The sequence below is a fragment of the Bison bison genome, unplaced genomic scaffold (genome assembly GCF_000754665.1).
Source record: "Bison bison bison isolate TAMUID 2011002044 unplaced genomic scaffold, Bison_UMD1.0 scf7180017864132, whole genome shotgun sequence".
Taxonomy (NCBI): domain Eukaryota; kingdom Metazoa; phylum Chordata; class Mammalia; order Artiodactyla; family Bovidae; genus Bison; species Bison bison.
The window spans coordinates 344,268-364,215 of NW_011494704.1; the positions used below are offsets into that span (position 1 = coordinate 344,268).

At 39.1% G+C, this 19,948-nt stretch overlaps 1 protein-coding gene across 1 annotated transcript in view; it reads left to right on the top strand.

Moving 5' to 3' along the window:
• Window positions 1–7,638: 7,638 nt before the first annotated feature.
• The window catches only part of ENPP3 (ectonucleotide pyrophosphatase/phosphodiesterase 3), an 89,431-nt gene continuing 77,121 nt past the window's right edge, over window positions 7,639–19,948 (top strand). Inside the window, exons 1-2 of the mRNA XM_010839685.1 lie at window positions 7,639–7,794; window positions 13,726–13,801. Coding sequence (XP_010837987.1) covers window positions 7,717–7,794; window positions 13,726–13,801 — 154 coding nt within the window. The 5' untranslated portion in view covers window positions 7,639–7,716. The remainder of the gene's footprint in view (window positions 7,795–13,725; window positions 13,802–19,948) is intronic.

Sequence of the window (19,948 nt, forward strand, 5' to 3'; positions counted from 1 at the left end):
CATAGAAATTAAATAAGCAGGGTGACAATATACAGCCTTGACGTACTCCTTTTCCTATTTGGAACCAGTCTGTTGTTCCATGTCCAGTTCTGACTGTTGCTTCCTGACCTGCATATAGGTTTCTCAAGAGGCACGTCAGGTGATCTGGTATTCCCATCTCTTTCAGAATTTTCCACAGTTTATTGTGATCCACACAGTCCAAGGCTTTGGCATAGTCAATAAAGCAGAAATAGATGTTTTTCTGGGACTCTCTTGCTTTTTCCATGATCCAGCGAATGTTGACAATTTGATCTCTGGTTCCTCTGCCTTTTCTGAAACCAGCTTGAACGTTTGGAAGTTCATGGCTCATGTATTTCTGAAGTCTGGCTTGGGGAATTTTGAGCATTCGTTTACTACTGTGTGAGATGAGTGTAATTGTGTGGTAGTTTGAGGATTCTTTGGCATTGCCTTTCTTTGGGATTGGAATGCAAACTGACCTTTTCCAGTCCTGTGGCCACTGCTGAGTTTTCCAAATTTGCTGGCATATTGAGTGCAGCACTTTCACAGCATCATCTTTCAGGATTTGAAATAGCTCAACTAGAAAGACCTGACTACAAGGGAATTATTAAGGAAATTGCAATTTCTGTGACATACAATATTTTAATATAATAACTAGTATTAGCACTGACAATATACCAGAACTCTTCAAATTTTAGCAACGTCATATGATTTCTAGAGGCTTTATATTGATAATATTTATCTATACAACTTAAGAAAATGTATTATTACTCATTTGACAGTGTTCCCCATGTAATTTTATATACCAGATAAGTTAAATTAGCTTAATGTCTTTCTTTGGGATATACAAGAGCCCTCTGAAACATCCTGAAGTTAGCTGGAGGCCAAAAGGGTTTCATGAATTTGATTTTAGAAAGATTGTCAGGAGAACAAAAGGTTTTAAACATTTGGCCAAGGTGGATCATGTCAGTGTGAAGCCATGCTTATTCATACAAACAAAATGACAATAAGATTTAAAAGGCAAGTGAGAAAAGTTACTGGTAAAGAGGGTTTATAAATCTGTTACCAAAAGCAGATGAATATTTCAAGAAAACTTAGTCTTCTCAACAGAGAAGTAAACCAAGTTACAGTTTTACATCATTTCACCTTTAAAATTAAAATTCATTCATTATTTATGCATTTAAGTTTATTTTTACAACATTATATATGTTTCTGCCCTATATCAGCATGACTCAATCATAGGTAATCATATATCCCCTTCTTCTTGAACGTCTCTCCTACCTCCCACCCCATTGCACCTAAATTCAATGTAATCCCTAAACCAAATTTATGAAAGGGCAGTCAGCCAGTTCACTCCAAAGACACTCCTAGGTCCCTGCCTAGGAAATGTACTGGCAGCCTCTTAAGACTCCAAATCCCAAGAAAAACAGCTAGAGTACAATTCAGGACATTTAAAGCAATGATGTTCAGATATCAGAAGAACTCACCAAAGCACTTGAGGAATACCAAGAAGAGGGTAGGACTCAAATGGCCCATGCTGGGACCAAGCACTGGCGCAGGGTGGACTCCAAGTGTCTTCTGTGGGTATTTTTGATGTTCTGCCGACTATGCCAAGAAAGTGTTGACAAAAACGCAATTACCTATCAAGTAAAGAAAGTAAAAAAAGGGAATTTTATTTGAGCCAAACTGAGGATTATAAGCTGGGCAGCTCTGAGAACTGTTCTGCCTGTTAGAAACTAAAGACACAGCTATATACATTTTTAAGACAAAGGATCATACATCAAAATGTGGTGCTGGAGAAGACACTTGAGAGTTCCTTGGATTGCAAGGCTATCAAACCAGTCAATCCTAAAGGAAATCAACTCTGAATATTCATTGGAAAGATTGATGCTTAAGATGAAGCTCCAATACTTTGGCCATCTGATGGGAAGAGTCGACTCATTGGAAAAGACCCTGATGCTGGGAAAGTTTGAGGGCAGGAGGAGAAGGGGATGACAGAGACAATATGGTTCGATGGTATCACTGACTCAATGGACATGATTTTGAACAAACTCTGGGAGATGGTGAAGGACAGGGAAGCCTGGCGTGCTGCAGTCCATATGGTTGCAATGAGTTGGGTATGACTGAGAGACTGTAAAACATCAGAATGTTCACCAAGGATACATAGTGAGCAGGAATTCACAATGACCCCTACAGAGCTGAGAAAGAAGGTTATTCTTTAAGAAGTTACAGTGCTAGCATCAGAATAAAGAAAAAAAAAAACAACTGACCTTCATGTTGAAGCAGGGATCCCCCTCTTTGAGGAGCTCTGTTGATATGTATGCAGATAAACACTGCACATTAGGGAGGGAGGAGGTCCAAAAAAGCACAGAGAGAGAATTTTAGATTTACTTTTTTCTTGTGCTGCCTTAAAACATACATTTTATTTCATCAAAGTATAAAAGTATTTTGCCTATGGTAGGCAGAATGTCAATGTCCTAATTCCCAGCCCTTGAAGATACGTTAAATTACACAGCAAAGAGAAATAAAATTTACAGGTGGAATTAAGATTGCTAATCTGCAAACTCTCAAATAAGGAGGCTATCCTGGATTATCTGGGTAGGACCAGTGTAATCCAAGGGCCCTTCACAGCAGAAGAGGTAAATTGAAGAGAAGAGTCAATAGGAGATATAACTAAGGAAGAAAGGTCAGGAAGATGCAAAGTTTCTGGACTAGAAAGTGGAGAAACGGGACCCAAGGAGTGTAGGTGGCTCCTGAAAGCTAGAAAAGGCAATAAAACAGCTTGTCCCCTGGAGGCTCCAGAAAGGAATCCAGCCCATCTGACATCTTGACCTTAGCCCATTTGAACTTTAAACCAAGAGGACTGTAAAATAATAAATCTGTTGTTTTAGGCCACTAAGTTTATGATACTGTGGCCTAAAATTTGCTAGCAAATTATGTGGCCTACTTTGCTACAAAGCCACAGAAAACTTATATGTATCATAAGTATCAATATTGGCTATCTTACAGAGATTCTTTGTGTTATATTTATTATATGGGGCTTCCCAGATGGCCCAGTGGTAAAGAATCTGCCTGCCATTGCAGTAGATGCAGGTTTAATCCCTGGGTTAATGCAGGTGAAGATCCCCTGGAGAAAGAAATGACAACCCACTCCAGTATTCTTGTTTGGAAAATTCCATGGATAGAGGAACCCTGTGAGCAGCAATCCATGGGGTCACAGAGTTGGACACGACTGAGTGACTGAGTTGCACACACTATTTATTATGAAGTAATATTAAAAAAAATACAGTAGAGGCATTTTTACCCTTCTTTTTAAAAGATATTTTTCTTTACTTTTGATGCTGAAGATTTCAATATGTGTTCTATAAATAACTCAACTTTGTTAGGTCTAAAACCTAGCTTGTCATCTTTCCAGAGAACTAGCCTCCTGTCCTGATAGCCCTCTCTCTGCTCATGATCCCACTCTTCTTTGGGTGACCTGGGTTTAGAATCAGTCCCGAAGCTCAGCCTTCATATTTCTGAAACCCAACACATATTATTCATTTCCATAGCCTTCCTCTGACTTCATCTCACTGGGTCTGTGACAGCTATACCTACCTGGCCTTTCTGTCTTAATCTCTTCTTACTCTGGTCCATTTAATTCTCTAGAACCAGGAAAATATTCCCAAAGCAAATCTTTTATCCTATTACTCTCAGCCTCCAAATCCAGCCTTGGAATTTCATTTCCAACAGACTCACATTTCAATTTCTCCAATTCAAACCTTTTCATTTCTTCTTTCTTTTGCCACAAAATAATTTTTGACTCCAAACTTATTATTCTTTTAATCATACCACATAGATTTTACAGACTGAAGAATTCTGATCTTTATAGCCTATTATGCCATGTAAAAACCTCATGTCCTGGATCATTTTATCTGATTATAGAGGCTTTGATTCAAATGGTACTTTAACTCAGACCGAGAGTGTTTATTGTGTTGTCCAGAATTTAAAACTTTAGTTTTTTAGTTATTCACTGTGAAATCAATTGATAAGACTATGAATATAATTATTCAAATGATGGGTTTCTATGGTTAAGTACATTAGTGCCAGACTTTGGAACTGCAGAGGACCAGTTAGTGAATATTTTAAGCTTTGTAGTCCAAGATGCATAACCAAAGGTATTATGTAGGTATATGCATGAAATCAAAGATGTGTGCACTTATATAGTAAAAGAGGAAACAAAGTTCACAAATTTTTATTGATACAATTGAAAATAAAATAGAGCTTTTCCCCTCTTGGGTTGGGGGATAATATTTTATTTAATTGAGGTTCAGAATTGTTCTACCTGGTCACTCAGATGGTAAAGAATTTGCATACCATGCAGGATACCTGGGTTCAATCCCTGGGTCAGGAAGATTCCTTGGAGAAGAAATTGGCTACCCACTCCAATATTCTTGCTTGGAGAGTTCCATGGACAGAAGAGCCTAGGGGCTACAGTCTGTGGGGTCACAGTTGGACACAACTGAGCAACTACACTTTCACTCTCATCTCCAGTATTCATCTGTGCTGACTCTTCATGAGATTTTATGTATTTCATCTTGAAAAGCAATTTATCGTACACATAGGTATGTAAAATACTATCTGTCCACGAGAATGGATTCTACTTTTTCCATCATTTTTTTTTGGATATCTAGTAACCCAGTCACTATATTAATATTTCTGTTTCAAGAACTTGGGTCCTATAGTCCATGGTGAGATTTTGCCTGTCACTTCCTATATGCTGCTGTCTCTTAGCCCTGGCTTGGCATTGCTAACACCACTCCCACCTGGACAGCTTGTTCTAGATTCAGCTCCAGTTTTAGAACTCCACTTGCCAAGGGCAAGCTAGCATCTGTGCTTCCTAAACCCATTTGCCTATGTGGTTAGCCTTTTCCTGCATTTTTTAATAATAAGCCCTCCTTGAATTTGGCCACCTGCCCATCCATCCCTGCTATTATTTTATTTGAAGTCTCCCTGTCTTGATGGGAGACTTTTCCTGTTGCTGACCTGAGTCTAATATAAACCTCCCCTCCACCACACTCAGTGTACCTAGTTTCTCTGAACCTTCCCAGTCCTGTTTGTCCAACTGCCACCCAAGCTCAGGTGGGAGAACCAGGAAGGGCAGTTGATGTTGGCAGGCCCCTGGGGCTTTCCCAACACATTGACCAGGGGGCTTACTGTGATTTTAGAAAATTCCCAGAATTCTGTGCATGCAGGGACCTTGTAAAATTTAAAAATTATTTATGATTGGTGGGGGATGTAATGGTAGCTGCCTTCTAGAGCACAAGGATTCTAAGCATTAGAACATACAGAGTGAAGTTTTCATAATCCAGAAGGTGGAGATTATTCTAAAATGAAGGGAGCAAGAATAGTGAGACTTCCAGTTCCACAGACAGAGAAGCCTGGTGGGCTACAGTCCATGGGGTGCAAAGAGTCAGATACGACTAAGCCGGCATGCCTGCACAGAAACAAGATTCAAGTAAGTTAGTGCAGGTTCAGATGACACAGGACTTTAATCTCCAGTCTAGTCCGAAGTCTAAACTGCATGGAAGATGTGGATTTGGCTGATGTCCAGTGCTTAGGAGAACTGTTAGGAAGTTTCCAGGACTTGAGAGACTCAAAAGAGGTTGGAGCTTAGGATTCAGTTAGGGGAAATGTTATAACAGAAAATATGACTAGAGGTTAGGCAATGCCAATATCTCTACTGTACACATCTGTACATGCCCCAGGTAGATTCTCTGAGGCTTACTTCCGTCAAGCTCTGAAGACCTAAGATATTTCTCCATTATAACATCTGACAGTTATTAGCATGGAGATAATCTGAGATCGACTTACAAAATGAAGAATCCAATGCCGAGTCCTTTACTTTGAAACAGACGTAAGACTTTATCAGAGGTCTCCTGACTTCCTTGTCTGGTCTTTTCTTGTGTTCTCAAGGTTGAAGGGGCTTGGGAAATGAGAGGACGAAGGGAGAATGGGTGTTCTGGCAGTGTGGGAGATTAAACAACTGGTTACCATAGCCTAGCCAAGCTGACATACAAAGCCAACTATAACAGAGAGGAAGATAAATGTGGGAGCACTGAGAACCAGACTCAAAGAGACTAGATAGTCTTAAGTGCAAATGTGCTCAGTCACTCAGTCGTGTCCAACTCCTTGCGACACCACGGACTGCAGCCTGCCAGGTTCCTCTGTCCATGGCGTTTCCCAGGCAAGAATACTTACTATGGCTTACTGTGCCCTCCTCCAGGGAATCTTCCCAACCCAGGGATCGAACTCAGGTCTCCTGCATTGCAGGCAGATTCTTTACCGATTAAGCCACCAGGGAAGCCCCAGAAACCCAGGAAAAAAACAAAGACTTATATTATTAGGTGAGTACATAAGTCCTCGGAGAAGGCGATGACACCCCACTCCAGTACTTTTGCCTAGAAAATCACATGGACGGAGGAGCCTGGAAGGCTGCAGTTCATGGGGTCGCTAGAGTCGGACACGACTGAGCGACTTCACTTTCACTTTTCACTTTCAAGTGTTGGAGAAGGAAATGGCAACCCACTCCAGTGTTCTTGCCTGGAGAATCCCAGGGAGGGGAAGCCTGGTTGGCTGCCGTCTATGGGGTCACACAGAGTCGGACACGACTGAAGTGATGCAGCAGCAGCACATAAGTCCTAGGAATATACTACTTTTGAGACAAATTGTGATGTAGGCTTAATCTTTCTTTTATATAATCAGTATGTCATAGCATAACAGTAACGACAAAATACCTTGCTATGGGAATCTGAGAACCTGGCAGAATCCTACTTCTGAGAGATCACTCACCAAGGTATCTGAGCAGATGACCAAGTCCCTCAAGTCCTGTAGGGGCTTCCCAGGTGGCATCAGTTGTAAAGAACCTGCCTGCCAATGCAGGAGACATAAGAGACAGGGGTTCTACACCTGGGTCAGGAAGATCCCCTGGAGAAAGGCATGGCAACCGCTCTAGTATTCTTGCCTGGAGAATCATAGGGACAGAGGAGCCTGAAGGGTTATGGTCCCTAGGGTTGCACAGAATTGGACAAAACTGAAGCGACTTAGCATGCACACATGTACAATTGGCAAGTTTGATTAGAATCCAGAGTGAATGTTTTCAGGAGAGAATTCTAAAGTGCATATAGGACTCAAAGCAAAGTGTTTAGACTAATCTTGGCTACATTAAAAAAAAAATCACTAGGAAGGATATTTAAATATACTGCTTCCTTTGTCAAAACTCCAGAAGATTTTAATTCAATCAATGTGGAGCCTAGGCTTCATAATTTAAAAATTAAAATTAAAGAGCTACTTTGGGCAATTCTAAGTTTACCCAGTACAGAGAACCATTTGCCAAAGATATTCAAATATGGTTTTGTGCATTTCTGAATTTCTAAAGACCTGGTAGTTCATTGTGGTCCATGGAAAGAAATCTACAAGACCCTGAATTAGATTTTTTCAAAGGACAAACAGAACAGTTGTCTACAGTGTACAGGAAATGAACTTTCATCTCATGACACTATTGTTATTACAGCTTTTTTTCCTGTCTTAACTATCCAATCATTAAAGAGCTATGCTCTTTCCAAACATTTAAAAGCCAGTCACAGTGATGTAATTCGTGCAGTTTCTCTTTGCCAGACTAGAAAAAGGAAATCGGTCCACTGTCTTCTGGTAGAACAGGTTTATCTAGCTAACAGAACAATGCAATCTACACTGAATTTATCAACGGAAGAACCTGTTAAGAGAAATACTGTTAAGAAGTACAAAATAATTTGTATTGTAAGTACATTTTAATATTTTCACCTTTGTAGTTTGTGGCAAAAGGTAAGGGTATGACTCTAGGATTGTATTTGTTTGCATTGCAATTTAAATATGAAGTTTTCAGTAACTGTGTTCAGTTTTATCCCTGATGACAGCTCTAACGCAAAGTGAAGGATTTAAATCACATTTTGCAAATAATAAATTTGCATAGCAACAAATTAATATTGGGTCAATCTAAAAAACTGGGATCTGTGGCAAAATACTTAGCAGCACTGATTTTACCATGATTATAATTATAATTATCTCCCAAGTCACCTTTGTGCATCAGTATGTTAAGACCAGAGGGTGAGGAATTAAAATCAGTGTCTTCTTTTTTCAATTCTTGATTTTGTGCCATTTAACTTCACTCCTAGGGATGGACTCTTTTGCCTGTTTTCTCTTCCTTGTTCTTCTGTTCCGTAAGATCTTCCCTGGCCTAAAACAAAAACATTCCTTGATTTTATTACATTTTCTTTTCCTTTTACCATCAAACTTCTGACTCTCTTCATTGCCTCAGTTTTCTCACCAGCCAACCATTTTTTATTCTCTAGGTTTGGTTTTTTGTTTTTTTTTTTTTGCTGCACTGAAGTTGCTTCCTCAAAAGTCAATCCTTCTCCCCTGTCCTTCTCCCTGCTAAGTTTCCATAACAACAGTACACAGATACTGTGGAGTAATTTCTCACTTTGAATTCTCTCCCCTTGCTTTCATGATGACATTGAAATTCCTGTTTTTATCACTCTTCTCCTTATCTGAATTATTTGTTTATTTATCTTTCTTCTCTTTGGGCATTTCACCAAACACTGTGTGAAGATCTTTTCTTTAAGGACTCTAACCTTATTCATGGATTTAAGAGTGTATTCTCCACCAAGAATTCCGCATAAGCCGCTAGTTCTCACCTCTGACTGAGTTTCAGTCCTAAATTAGAAAGTGCCTGCTTGCCCTTCCTCCAGCATCTACCTTATAGTCAAAATCATTTGCATGATTTTCTCACAACTATCGCGCTGCAGTTTTCTCCTAGATTCCCAACTTTACTTAATGCCATCACCATTCTCTCTTTCATGCAAACATTGTTTGGAGGTGTGTAAGTATTGAGCTCAATAACTATAACTAAGGGAACTCTCAAGATATTCCTTTTTTTTTTCCTTCTGGGAATTTTGACATTTGTTATTCTGGGAACTTTTAGCTCTTATGCCATTTATCATACTTATCCTATCTTATAAATTCAGGGAATTATCAATTCCTTGAGAGCAAATCTTGTTCATCATATATTTCCCTACTTTGTATACTTTTAATGGTTTATCAGTACACATAAATAGAAGCTCAATATTTTAAAATCATAGTTCCAACCCTACTATTTCTAGATTTTAGTAAAAGTTGTATTAAGAAATTTTAAATATATCTGTGTTTTTGCTGCTGCTGCTGCTGCTGTGTCACTTCAGTTGTGTTCGACTCTGTGCGACCCCATAGACGGCAGCCCACCAGGCGCCCCCATCCCTGGGATTCTCCAGGCAAGAACACTGGAGTGGGTTGCCATTTCCTTCTCCAGTGCATAAAAGTGAAAAGTGAAAGTAAAGTCGCTCAGTCGTTTCCGACCCTCAGCGACCCCATGGACTGCAGCCTACCAGGCTCCTCTGTCCATGGGATTTTCCAGGCAAGAGTACTGGAGTGGGGTGCCATTGCCTTTTCCGATCTGTATTTCTAGCATTCTTTATTCAGTCAAGCTAAAATCAAATGTTGGTTTCTAGGTAATTTTTGGAGTTCAGAGTACTCCCCTCTACAATTTGTAGATAGCATAAGATAGTTTAAGATATATTTGTACCTTAATATCAAGAAACTTATTCAGAGTTACGTAGTTAGAGTCATGATTATACAAGATTGAAAATGAACCTTCTTACCCTTGAGGCTTCCCCGGTGGCTCAGTGGTAAAGAATTCACCTGCCAGTACAGGAGATACAGGAGACTTGGGTTCGATCCCTGGGTCCAGAAGATCCCCTAGAAGAGGAAGTGGCAACCCATTCCAGTATTTTTGCCTGGAGAATCTCATTGACAAAGGAGCCTGGCAGGCTACAGTCCATGGGGTCACAAACAGTCAGACATGACTGATAGTCTTATAGTAACAACAAAAACAGCTAGATGTTGCTTATTTTTCTAGCAAGTTTGAATGGTGAAAGAACCAAAAATAAGGTGTAAACTGAAATGTAGCTGACTCTGACTCCTGAGGTTCATCATAGGAAAGTTTCCCAGTGCATTTTTGCTTTGTAACATTTTTAGGCTTAATCTAAATCTGTGGCTTTTGAGAATGAAAATAAGGGGAAAAGTGCTAATGGTGTTATTTAATAACTGTTTATGTTCACTTTTATGCTTCAGCTTCTCTACTGAATGAACACTGTTGGAGGTCACTGACCTTGGGCTAACTTTGAAACTTCATATGAGAATTGTTTTCATAGTATTTAACACGTTTCCCCATCCTTGAATTCACTTCCATTTTAAAAGTTAGATGTGTTAATTTTTAGTTGATTTCCAGAAGGCAAACAAACAAACAAATCTATACCTTATGTAGGGTCTTTATTATCGAAAGCAAATTTTGATACTGGCTTTTTTCTTTCATTAAAGCGATTTTAAAAAAATAACAAATTTCATTGGCATTATAAAATATTTTCCTAATTTTTTTTCCTAAAAAAATACACAACTTGAAAGTTGCAAGGTAAGTTTTATTTGGTACAAAATGAGGGATGCAGCCCAGTAGAAAGAACCTCAGATAGCTCTGAGAGATAGCTCCAAAAGAGGCAGTGGGGGAAAGTCAAAATAAAAGATTTTGGTGAAGGGGGTTGTTGTTATTCAGTCACTCAGTCAAGTCTAACTCTTTGCTACCCCATGTACTGCAGCACGCCAGGCTTTCTTGTCCTTCTTCATCTCTCTGAGTTTTCTCAAACTCATGTCTGAGTTTGAGTTGGTGATACCATCCACCATCTCATCTTCTGTTGCCCCCTTCTCCTGTCCTCAATCTTTTCCAGCATCAGGGTCTTTTCCAATGAGTCTGCACTTTGCATCAGATGGCCAAAGTATTGGAGCTTCAGCTTCAGCATCAGTCCTTCCAATGAATATTCAGGGCTGATTTCCTTAAGGATTGACTGGTTTGAGTTCCTTGCTGTCCAAGGGATTCTTCAAGGGTCTTCTCCAGCATCACTGTTTGAAAGCATCAATTTTTGAGCACTCAGCCTTCTTTATGGTCCAACTCTCACATCCATACATGATTACTGGAAAAAGCATAGCTTTGACTGTGTGGACTTTTGTCAGCAATGTAATGTCTCTGCTTTTTAATATGCTGTCTGGGTTGTCATAGCTTTTCTTCTAAGGAGCAAACATCCTTTAATTTCATGGCTGCAGTCACCATCTGCAGTGATTTTGGAGCCCAAGAAAATAAAATCTCTCCCTGTTTCCACTTTTCCCCCATCTATTTGCCATGAAGTGATGGGGCCAGATGTCATGATCCTAGTTTTTTGAATGATGAGTTTAAGCCAGCTTTTTCACTCTCCTCTTTCACCTTCATGAATGGAAGGAGAAGTTCAGTGCTATTAAGCACTCATTTTACAAAAGATTTTTTGTTAGTCATGAGGATCTGATGTCACTATGAAGGGATTTAGTGCTTCTCTAGATATGAGGAGATGCAAGGATTGAGATCATAAAATCCTTCCTAAAAACATCTGACTATCTAAAGACCTGTTCCACCAGATTCCCTGGAGCACAGAGTGCCTCACTCCGCCCTGAACTCCTTCACGGGGTGTTAAAGATCAACAGCTGCAGCAGCACAGGGTTCACCCTCCCACAGAGTCAGATGGCACATGCCCTTGTCGTTTAGTCACTGGCAATGCTCTTGGCAAGTGCCAGTTTGCAAAAGTATAAGTGTTAGTTGCTCAGTCTTTGTGATTCCTGTGGACTGTAGTCCATCAGGCTCCTCTGTCCATGAAATTCTCCAGGCAAGAACACTGGAGTGGGCTGCTATTTCCTTCTCCAGGGGAATCTTCCCCAAAAAGCAGATTCTTCATTGTCTGAGCCACCAGGGATGCCATTTTGTAGTTGACATAAGTAATCTGTGTACCTAATTAATTACTTAAGTAAACAGTGTGTTCAAGCTCTATCATCCAGGATACTTATCATTGGACTTGATGGGGAAAGAGGTCAGTGAAAAGAATTCTCTTTAATTTATATCAGTTTAATTTCAGTCACAGGATGAAGTCCATTACACTGAAGAGCTTTGTCAGCATGGTGATAACGATTATATACACAATCTTTAGTCAATGACTTCCAGATTACCCTAAAACATTTTTTTGCTATGTAGATCAAAGCAGGTAACTTGGTAGTTAATTGTTTGGAGATTATATTTTTATATGTTAAATATCTTCAGAGGAGAGTAAAAAAGTTGGCTTAAAGCTCAACTTTCAGAAAACTTTTTAAGATCATGGCATCAAGTCCCATCACTTCAGTTCAGTTCAGTTCAGTTGCTCAGTCATGTCTGACTCTTTGCGACCCCATGAATTGCAGCACACCAGGCCTCCCTGTCCATCACCAACTCCTGGAGTTCACTCAAATTCACATCCATCAATTCGGTGATGCCATCCAGCCATCTCATCCTCCGTTGTCCCTTTCTCCTCCTGCCCCCAATCCCTCACTTCATGGGAAATAGATGGGGAAACAGGGGAAACAGTGGCTGATCTTATTTTTCTGGGCTCCAAAATCACTGCTGATGGTGACTGCAGCCATGAAATTAAAAGATGCTTACTCCTTGGAAGGAAAGTTATGACCAACCTAGATAGCATATTCAAAAGCAGAGACATTACTTTGCCAACAAAGGTCCATCTAGTCAAGGCTATAGTTTTTCCAGTGGTCATGTATGGATGTGAGAGTTGGACTATAAGGAAAGCTGAGCACAGAAGAACTGATGCTTTTGAATTGTGGTGTTGGAGAAGACTCTTGAGAGTCCCTTGGACTGCAAGGAGATCCAATCAGTCCATCCTAAAGGAGATCAGTCCTGGGTGTTCATTGGAAGGACTGATGTTGAAGCTGAAACTCCAATACTGTGGCCACCTGATGCGAAGAGTTGACTCATTGGAAAAGACCCTGATGCTGGGAAAGATTGAGGGCAGGAGGAGAAGGGGACGACAGAGGATAAGATGGTTGGATGGCATCACTGACTCAATGGACATGGATTTGGGTGGACTCTGGGAGTTGGTGATGGACAGGGAGGCCTGGCATGCTGTGGTTCATGGGGTTGCAAAGAGTCGGACACGACTGAGCGACTGAACTGAACTGGACTGAAATATCTTCACTCTTTTCTCACAATCAAAAACCCTGTTTCCTGGAAATGAGGTAGTTCATGATTTCAGAGTTTTGGGATACTTTTAAATAAATAAGGCTTCCTTTGTGGCTCAAAGGTAAAGAAACTACCCACAATGCAGGAGACCAGGGTTTGATCCCTGAGTTGGGAAAATCCTCTGGAGAAGGGAATGGCAACCTACTCCAGTATTCTTGCTTGTAGAATTCCTTGAAAAGAGGAGCCTGGTAGGCTATAGTCCATGGGAGTGCAAAGAGTTGGACAGGACTGAGTGACTAAAGTAAATGAATCATTTAAATAAATGATCTCCAAACATGTATCTAGCTAAGAAAGGAAAATGTGTAAAGATAATTGGCCCCCTTGGTTTCGTTTTTACTTTAACTCAGTTTGGGGTTAAACCAACTGGGACTAATGTATTTTAATTTAAAATCTGTAATCAATGGTATTTTAAAATTCTGGTATCATGAAAAGCTAGCACACTGTGCTCCTATAACAATCACTGGGGGAGACAGGGTATCTGGTTTTTTGTATATTTTAATGAAATTGTAAAGATCACATTTTTAAAAATTTTATAACAGGTTCTTCTCATTTTGTTGGTGGCTGTGTCACTTGCATTAGGCCTGGTGGCTGGACTCAGACAACAAGAAGAGCAAGGTACACTCCTCAGCACTTCCTCAGAATATTTTTTTCCTTCTTCTTTCTCCTCACCTTCACTGTTAGAACTTGGACTTGCCTCCTCTCTCCTGCATATAGCTCTCCCCCTGCTAGGCTCCTCTTTCTCCCACACCCCATTTTCCTGTGGTTAGCACTATCCATTGCCACTTCTGGACTTTTCCCTTTGACCTCATCTCCCTTCCTCTTTGAGGTTCATATCATTCCAGTTTTTCCCCACTTACTTTTCATCACCTTTCTAGAGGACTTTGGTAACTGGATCAAAGGTTCCTTCTCCCCCTACTCCTACTCTATCATTAATACCAGATGATAAACTCGGCCTTGAAAGTCTTAGTTGCTCCACTCCCAGGACCTCTAGCCACCACATTTGTACTTGACATCACGTTAATATTACCCTGTCTTTGAAATCTCATTATTTCTTGGTTAGGCAGTGCCACTTTCCTGAAATAGAGTGCACAGTAAGAGCTTCACAATTATTATTATTATTGTTGTTGTTGTTGTCATAAGAAGCAAAGAAAAAATAGGAGATTCGTGGCTCAAAATATCAAAACACCTCACATGTCTTTTGCCATATCCTATTAGTATGTAAGAGTAAATAAACCATTTATAAGTGACTCTATAAATGCACTTAATGTGCATTTACTATAATCTTGCTATGTATTGTTTAGACACTTTTATTCAGGGAAAGTATTGAAAGGTTGTTGCTGACACATGAAAAGACGTTGGGATTCTTGGCTTCCGGAGGACAATTCAATCCTGGGCCAGAGATGAGGCTTGTTCGCTCAGAGCTTTGTGCAATAAAGTTTTATTAAAGTATAAAAACTGGATGCTTGGGGCTGGTGCACTGGGACAACCCAGAGGGATGGTATGGGGAGGGAGGAGGGAGGAGGGTTCAGGATGGGGAACACATGTATACCTGTGGTGGGTTAAATTTTTATTTCTTTAAAAAAAAAAGTATAAAGGAGATAGAGAAAGCTTCTGACATAGGCATCAGAAGAGGGCAGAAAGAGCACCCCCTTGCTAGTGTTAGCAATGGAATTATATACTCTCTAATTAGTTATTACAGTGAATCAAAAGAATCTCTGGAGGTTAAGACCTCACTAGACCTACTCCTATAATTTACATTTTAAGATAATAGGATTAGCCAGAAGGTTTTTTCCAGAGACTGTCCTCAAGCAGGATACATTATTGTTATATAATCCTGAGGAATGTAGAGGGGAAAGAAGTTTGTCCTTTCTTCCTCCTTGAGCACTCCAGACCCTTCTATCCTTGGGGACCCCTAGACTTTTTATCAACCTGCCTAGGAAATGACTCTCTCAGTATGAGATCCAATGTTAGATAATTTATTCTCCTTTTTTAATTTGGTTGATCAGCTTCTAATTTGACTCCAATGGAGAAAGTCTTATTGCTTCTTCATTGGGAGACCCTTGGTGATGTTAACTGGCAATTTTCCAATATGTTTTCAGTTAATTTACAGACATGCAGTTCCCCTAGTGTCACATGGGAATACAGTGGAACTGAGAGATGGGCATTGACTGGAAAATGCCTATCTTTTCTGGTCATTTTGTTGCTGTGTTTCTGAGCTGCAGTACTGGTCCTAGATCTAGCAAATGTTGGCAGGACATTTTGGTGGTATTATTCTGATGTTAGTGCATACAAGTGGGCATCAATTCTTGGTTATTTGCTCCCCAAAATCACATAACTTAATTGCAAAAGGCAATAGGAATCTCTGAACAAAATCTCCAATTAATCCAGCTCTTTCCATCCATTCTTTACAGCTACTGACAGGCTCCCCAGAGTCATTGTTCCTCATTCTCTTCCTTTCATCTCGGTCCCTCAGGGCTTATATGCCATCCTTCCCCTCACTCTCTTGCCCAGGGGATTGGCGTTTAACACTGATCCCTCTTTTCCAGCATCCTTAACATAGTCACCCCCTCATTCTTACACCACAACTCTTGTTTCATAATCCCCAACTCTTGATCATTTTCACCGTTCTCTGCTCTAATTGACCTACTTATCGTAGGCAGTATTTTTTCCAAGTGCGAGTTTTTAAACTAGTTTTTCTAGTTTGAATGACAATTTTATCTTTTGTGCACATCCTTTTTTTACTTGTTTTCAACAAATAAGCACTGACTCTGTACTCAGTGCTATTATAATTACTGGGGATATAGTGATATAAGAAACAGACTAAAATCCTTCAAAGAGTTTACATTCTAGCATGGAATACAGACAGGAAAAAATATGCAATATATATTATATATACTATGATAGAGAAAGTGCTAAGGAATAAATAAAACTGAAAAGGGGAACATGAAATATAGAGTCAGGGCAGGTAAGAAGTATATAATAACTTTTGAGTAAAGAGCTAAAGGAAGTGGGGAAGAAACAAGGATATTTTGACAAAGAACGTTTTAGGCAAGAGAAAATAGCAAGTGCTATTCTTGCTTGGCATGTTCTATTTAAAGAATAACAGGAGATCAGTGAGCTAGAACTAAGAGGACCAGAGGGAGGGTAGTCATAAAATGAGATCAACCAAAGAAAAGTCAGATCATAGAGGGGTTGGTAGGTCAAAATATGGGCTTCAGCTTTCATTGAGTGTGATAGGGATTGATTGGAGGTTTTGAGTAAAGGAATGACATGCTGTTGTTTGCTTTTCTTTTCTTTTCTTTTTTTAGTTTTAAAAGGCTTGTATTTTTTTAATTATTATTATTTATTTATTTTCATTTCACATATGATGTTATACATGTTTCAACGCCATTCTCCCAAATCATCCCACCCTCGCCCTCTCCCACAGAGTCCAAAAGACTGTTCTATACATCTGTATCTCTTTTGCTGTCTCTCATGCAGGGTTATTGTTACCATCTTTCTAAATTCCATATAAATGTGTTAGTATACTGTATTGGTGTTTTTCTTTCTGGCTTACTTCACTTTGTATAATGGGCTCCAGTTTCATCTACCTCATTAGAACTGATTCAAATGTATTCTTTTTAATGGCTGAGTAATACTCCATTGTGTATATGTACCACAGCTTTCTTATCCATTCGTTTGCTGATGGACATCTAGGTTGCTTCCATGTCCTGGCTATTATAAACAGTGCTGTGACGAACATTGGGGTACACGTGTCTCTTTCAATTCTGGTTTCCTCGGTGTGTATGCCCAGCAGTGGGATTGCTGGGTTGTATGGCAGTTCTATTTCCAGTTTTTTAAGGAATCTCCACACTGTTCTCCATAGTGGCTGTACTAGTTTGCATTCTCACCAACAGTGTAAGAGGGTTTCCTTTTCTCTACACCCTCTCCAGGATTTATTGCTTGTAGACTTTTGGATCGCAGCTATTCTGACTGGTGTGAAATGGTACCTCATTGTGATTTTGATTTGCATTTCTCTGATGAGTGATGTTGAGCATCTTTTCATGTGTTTGTTAGCCATCTGTATGTCTTCTTTGGAGAAATGTCTGTTTAGTTCTTTGGCCCATTTTTTGATTGGATCGTTTATTTTTCTGGAATTGAGATGCAGGAGTTGCTTATATATTTTTGAGATTAGTTGTTTGTCAGTTGCTTCATTTGCTATTTTTTTCTCCCATTCTGAAGGCTGTCTTTTCACCTTGGTTACAGTTTCCTTTGTTGTGCAGAAGCTTTTAATTTTAATTAGGTCCCATTTGTTTATTTTTGCTTTTATTTTCAATATTCTGGGAGGCGGGTCATAGAGGATCCTGCTGTGATGTATGTCAGAGAGTGTTTTGCCTATGTTCTCCTCTAGGAGTTCTATAGTTTCTGGTCTTATGTTTAGATCTATAATCCATTTTGAGTTTATTTTTGTGTATGGTGTTAGAAAGTGTTCTAGTTTCATTCTTTTACAAGTGGTTGACCAGTTTTCCCAGCACCACTTGTTAAAGAGATTGTCTTTTCTCTATTGTATATTCTTGCTTCCTTTGTCAAAGATAAGGTGTCAATAGGTGTGTGGGTTTATCTCTGGGCTTTCTATTTTGTTCCATTGATCTATATTTCTGTCTTTGTGCCAGTACCATACCGTCTTGATGACTGTGCCTTTTTAGTAGAGCCTGAAATCAGGCAGGTTGATTCCTCCAGTTCCATTCTTCTTTCTCAAGATTGCTTTGGCTATTCGAGGTTTTTTGTATTTCCATACAAATTGTGAAATTATTTGTTCTAGCTCTGTGAAAAATACTGTTGGTAGCTTGATAGGGATTGCATTGAATCTATAGATTGCTTTGGGTAGTATACTCATTTTCACTATACTGATTCTTCCAATCCATGAACATGGTATATTTCCCCATCTATTAGTGTCCTTTTTGATTTCTTTCACCAGTGTTTTATAGTTTTATATATATAGGTCTTTGTTTCTTTAGGTAGATATATCCCTAAGTATTTTATTCTTTTTGTTGCAGTGGTGAGTGGAATTTTCCCCTTAATTTCTCTTTCTATTTTCTCATTATTAGTGTATAGGAATGCAAGGGATTTCTGTGTGTTGAGTTTATATACTGCAACTTTACTATGTTCATTGATTAGCTCTAGTTATTTTCTGTGGAGTCTTTAGGGTTTTCTATGTAGAGGATCATGTCATCTGCAAACAGTGAGAGTTTTATTTCTTCTTTTCCAATTTAGATTCCTTTTATTTCTTTTTCTTCTCCTATTGCTGTGGCCAAAACTTCCAAAACTATGTTGAATAGTAGTGGTGAAAGTGGACACCCTTGTCTTGTTCCTGACTTTAGGGGAAATGCTTTCAATTTTTCACCATCAAGGACAATATGTGCTGTGGGTTTGTCACATAGAGCTTTTATTGTGTTGAGGTATGTTCCTTCTATTCCTGCTTTCTGGAGAGTTTTTATTATAAATGGATGTTGAATTTTTTCAAAGGCTTTCTCTGCATCTATTGAGATAATCATATGGCTTTTATTTTTCAATTTGTTAATGTGGTGTATTACATTGATTTGTGGATATTGAAGAATACTTGCATCCCTGGGATAAAGCCCACTTGGTCATGATGTATGATCTTTTCAATGTGTTGTTGGATTCTGATTGCTAGAATTTTGTTAAGGATTTTTACATCTATGTTCATAAGTGATATTGGCCTGTAGTTTTGTTTTTTTGTGGCATCTTTGTCTGGTTTGGGTATTAGGGTGATGGTGGCTTCATAGAATGAGTTTGGAAGTTTACCTTCCTCTGCAATTTTCTGGAAGAGTTTGAGTAGGATCGGTGCTAACTCTTCTCTAAATTTTTGGTAGAATTCAGCTGTGAAGCCGTCTGGACCTGGGCTTTTGTTTGCTGGAAGATTTCTGATTACAGTTTTAATTTCTGGGCTTGTGATAGGTCTGTTAAGATTTTCTATTTCTTCCTGGTTCAGTTTTGGAAAGTTGTACTTTTCTAAGAATTTGTCCATTTCTTCCAAGTTGTCCATTTTATTGACATATAATTGCTGATAGTAGTCTATTATGATCCTTTGTATTTCTGTGTTGTCTGTTGTGATCTCTCCATTTTCATTTCTAATTTTATTGATTTGATTTTTCTCCTTTTGTTTCTTGATGAGTCTTATTAATGGTTTGTCAATTTTATTTATCCTTTCAAAGAACCAGCTTTTGGCTTTGTTGATTTTTGCTATAGTCTCTTTTGTTTCTTTTGCATTTATTTCTGCCCTAATTTTTAAGATTTCTTTCCTTCTACTAACCCTGGGGTTCTTCATTTCTTCCTTTTCTAGTTGCTTTAGGTGTAGAGTTAGGTTATTTATTTGACTTTTTTTCTTATTTCTTGAGGTGTGCCTATATTGCTATGAACCTTCCCCTTAGCACTGCTTTTACAGTGTCCCACAGGTTTTGGGTTGTTGTGTTTTCATTTTCATTCATTTCTATGCATATTTTGATTTCTTCTGTGATTTGTTGGTTATTCAGCAGTGTGTTGTTCAGCCTCTATATGTTGGAATTTTTAATAGTTTTTCTCCTGTAGTTGAGATCTAATCTTACTGCATTGTGGTCAGAAAAGATGCTTGGAATGATTTCAATTTTTTTGAATTTACCAAGGCTAGATTTATGGCCTAGGATGTGATCTATCCTAGAGAAGATTCTGTGTGCGCTTGAGAAAAAGGTGAAATTCATTGTTTTGGGGTGAAATGTCCTATAG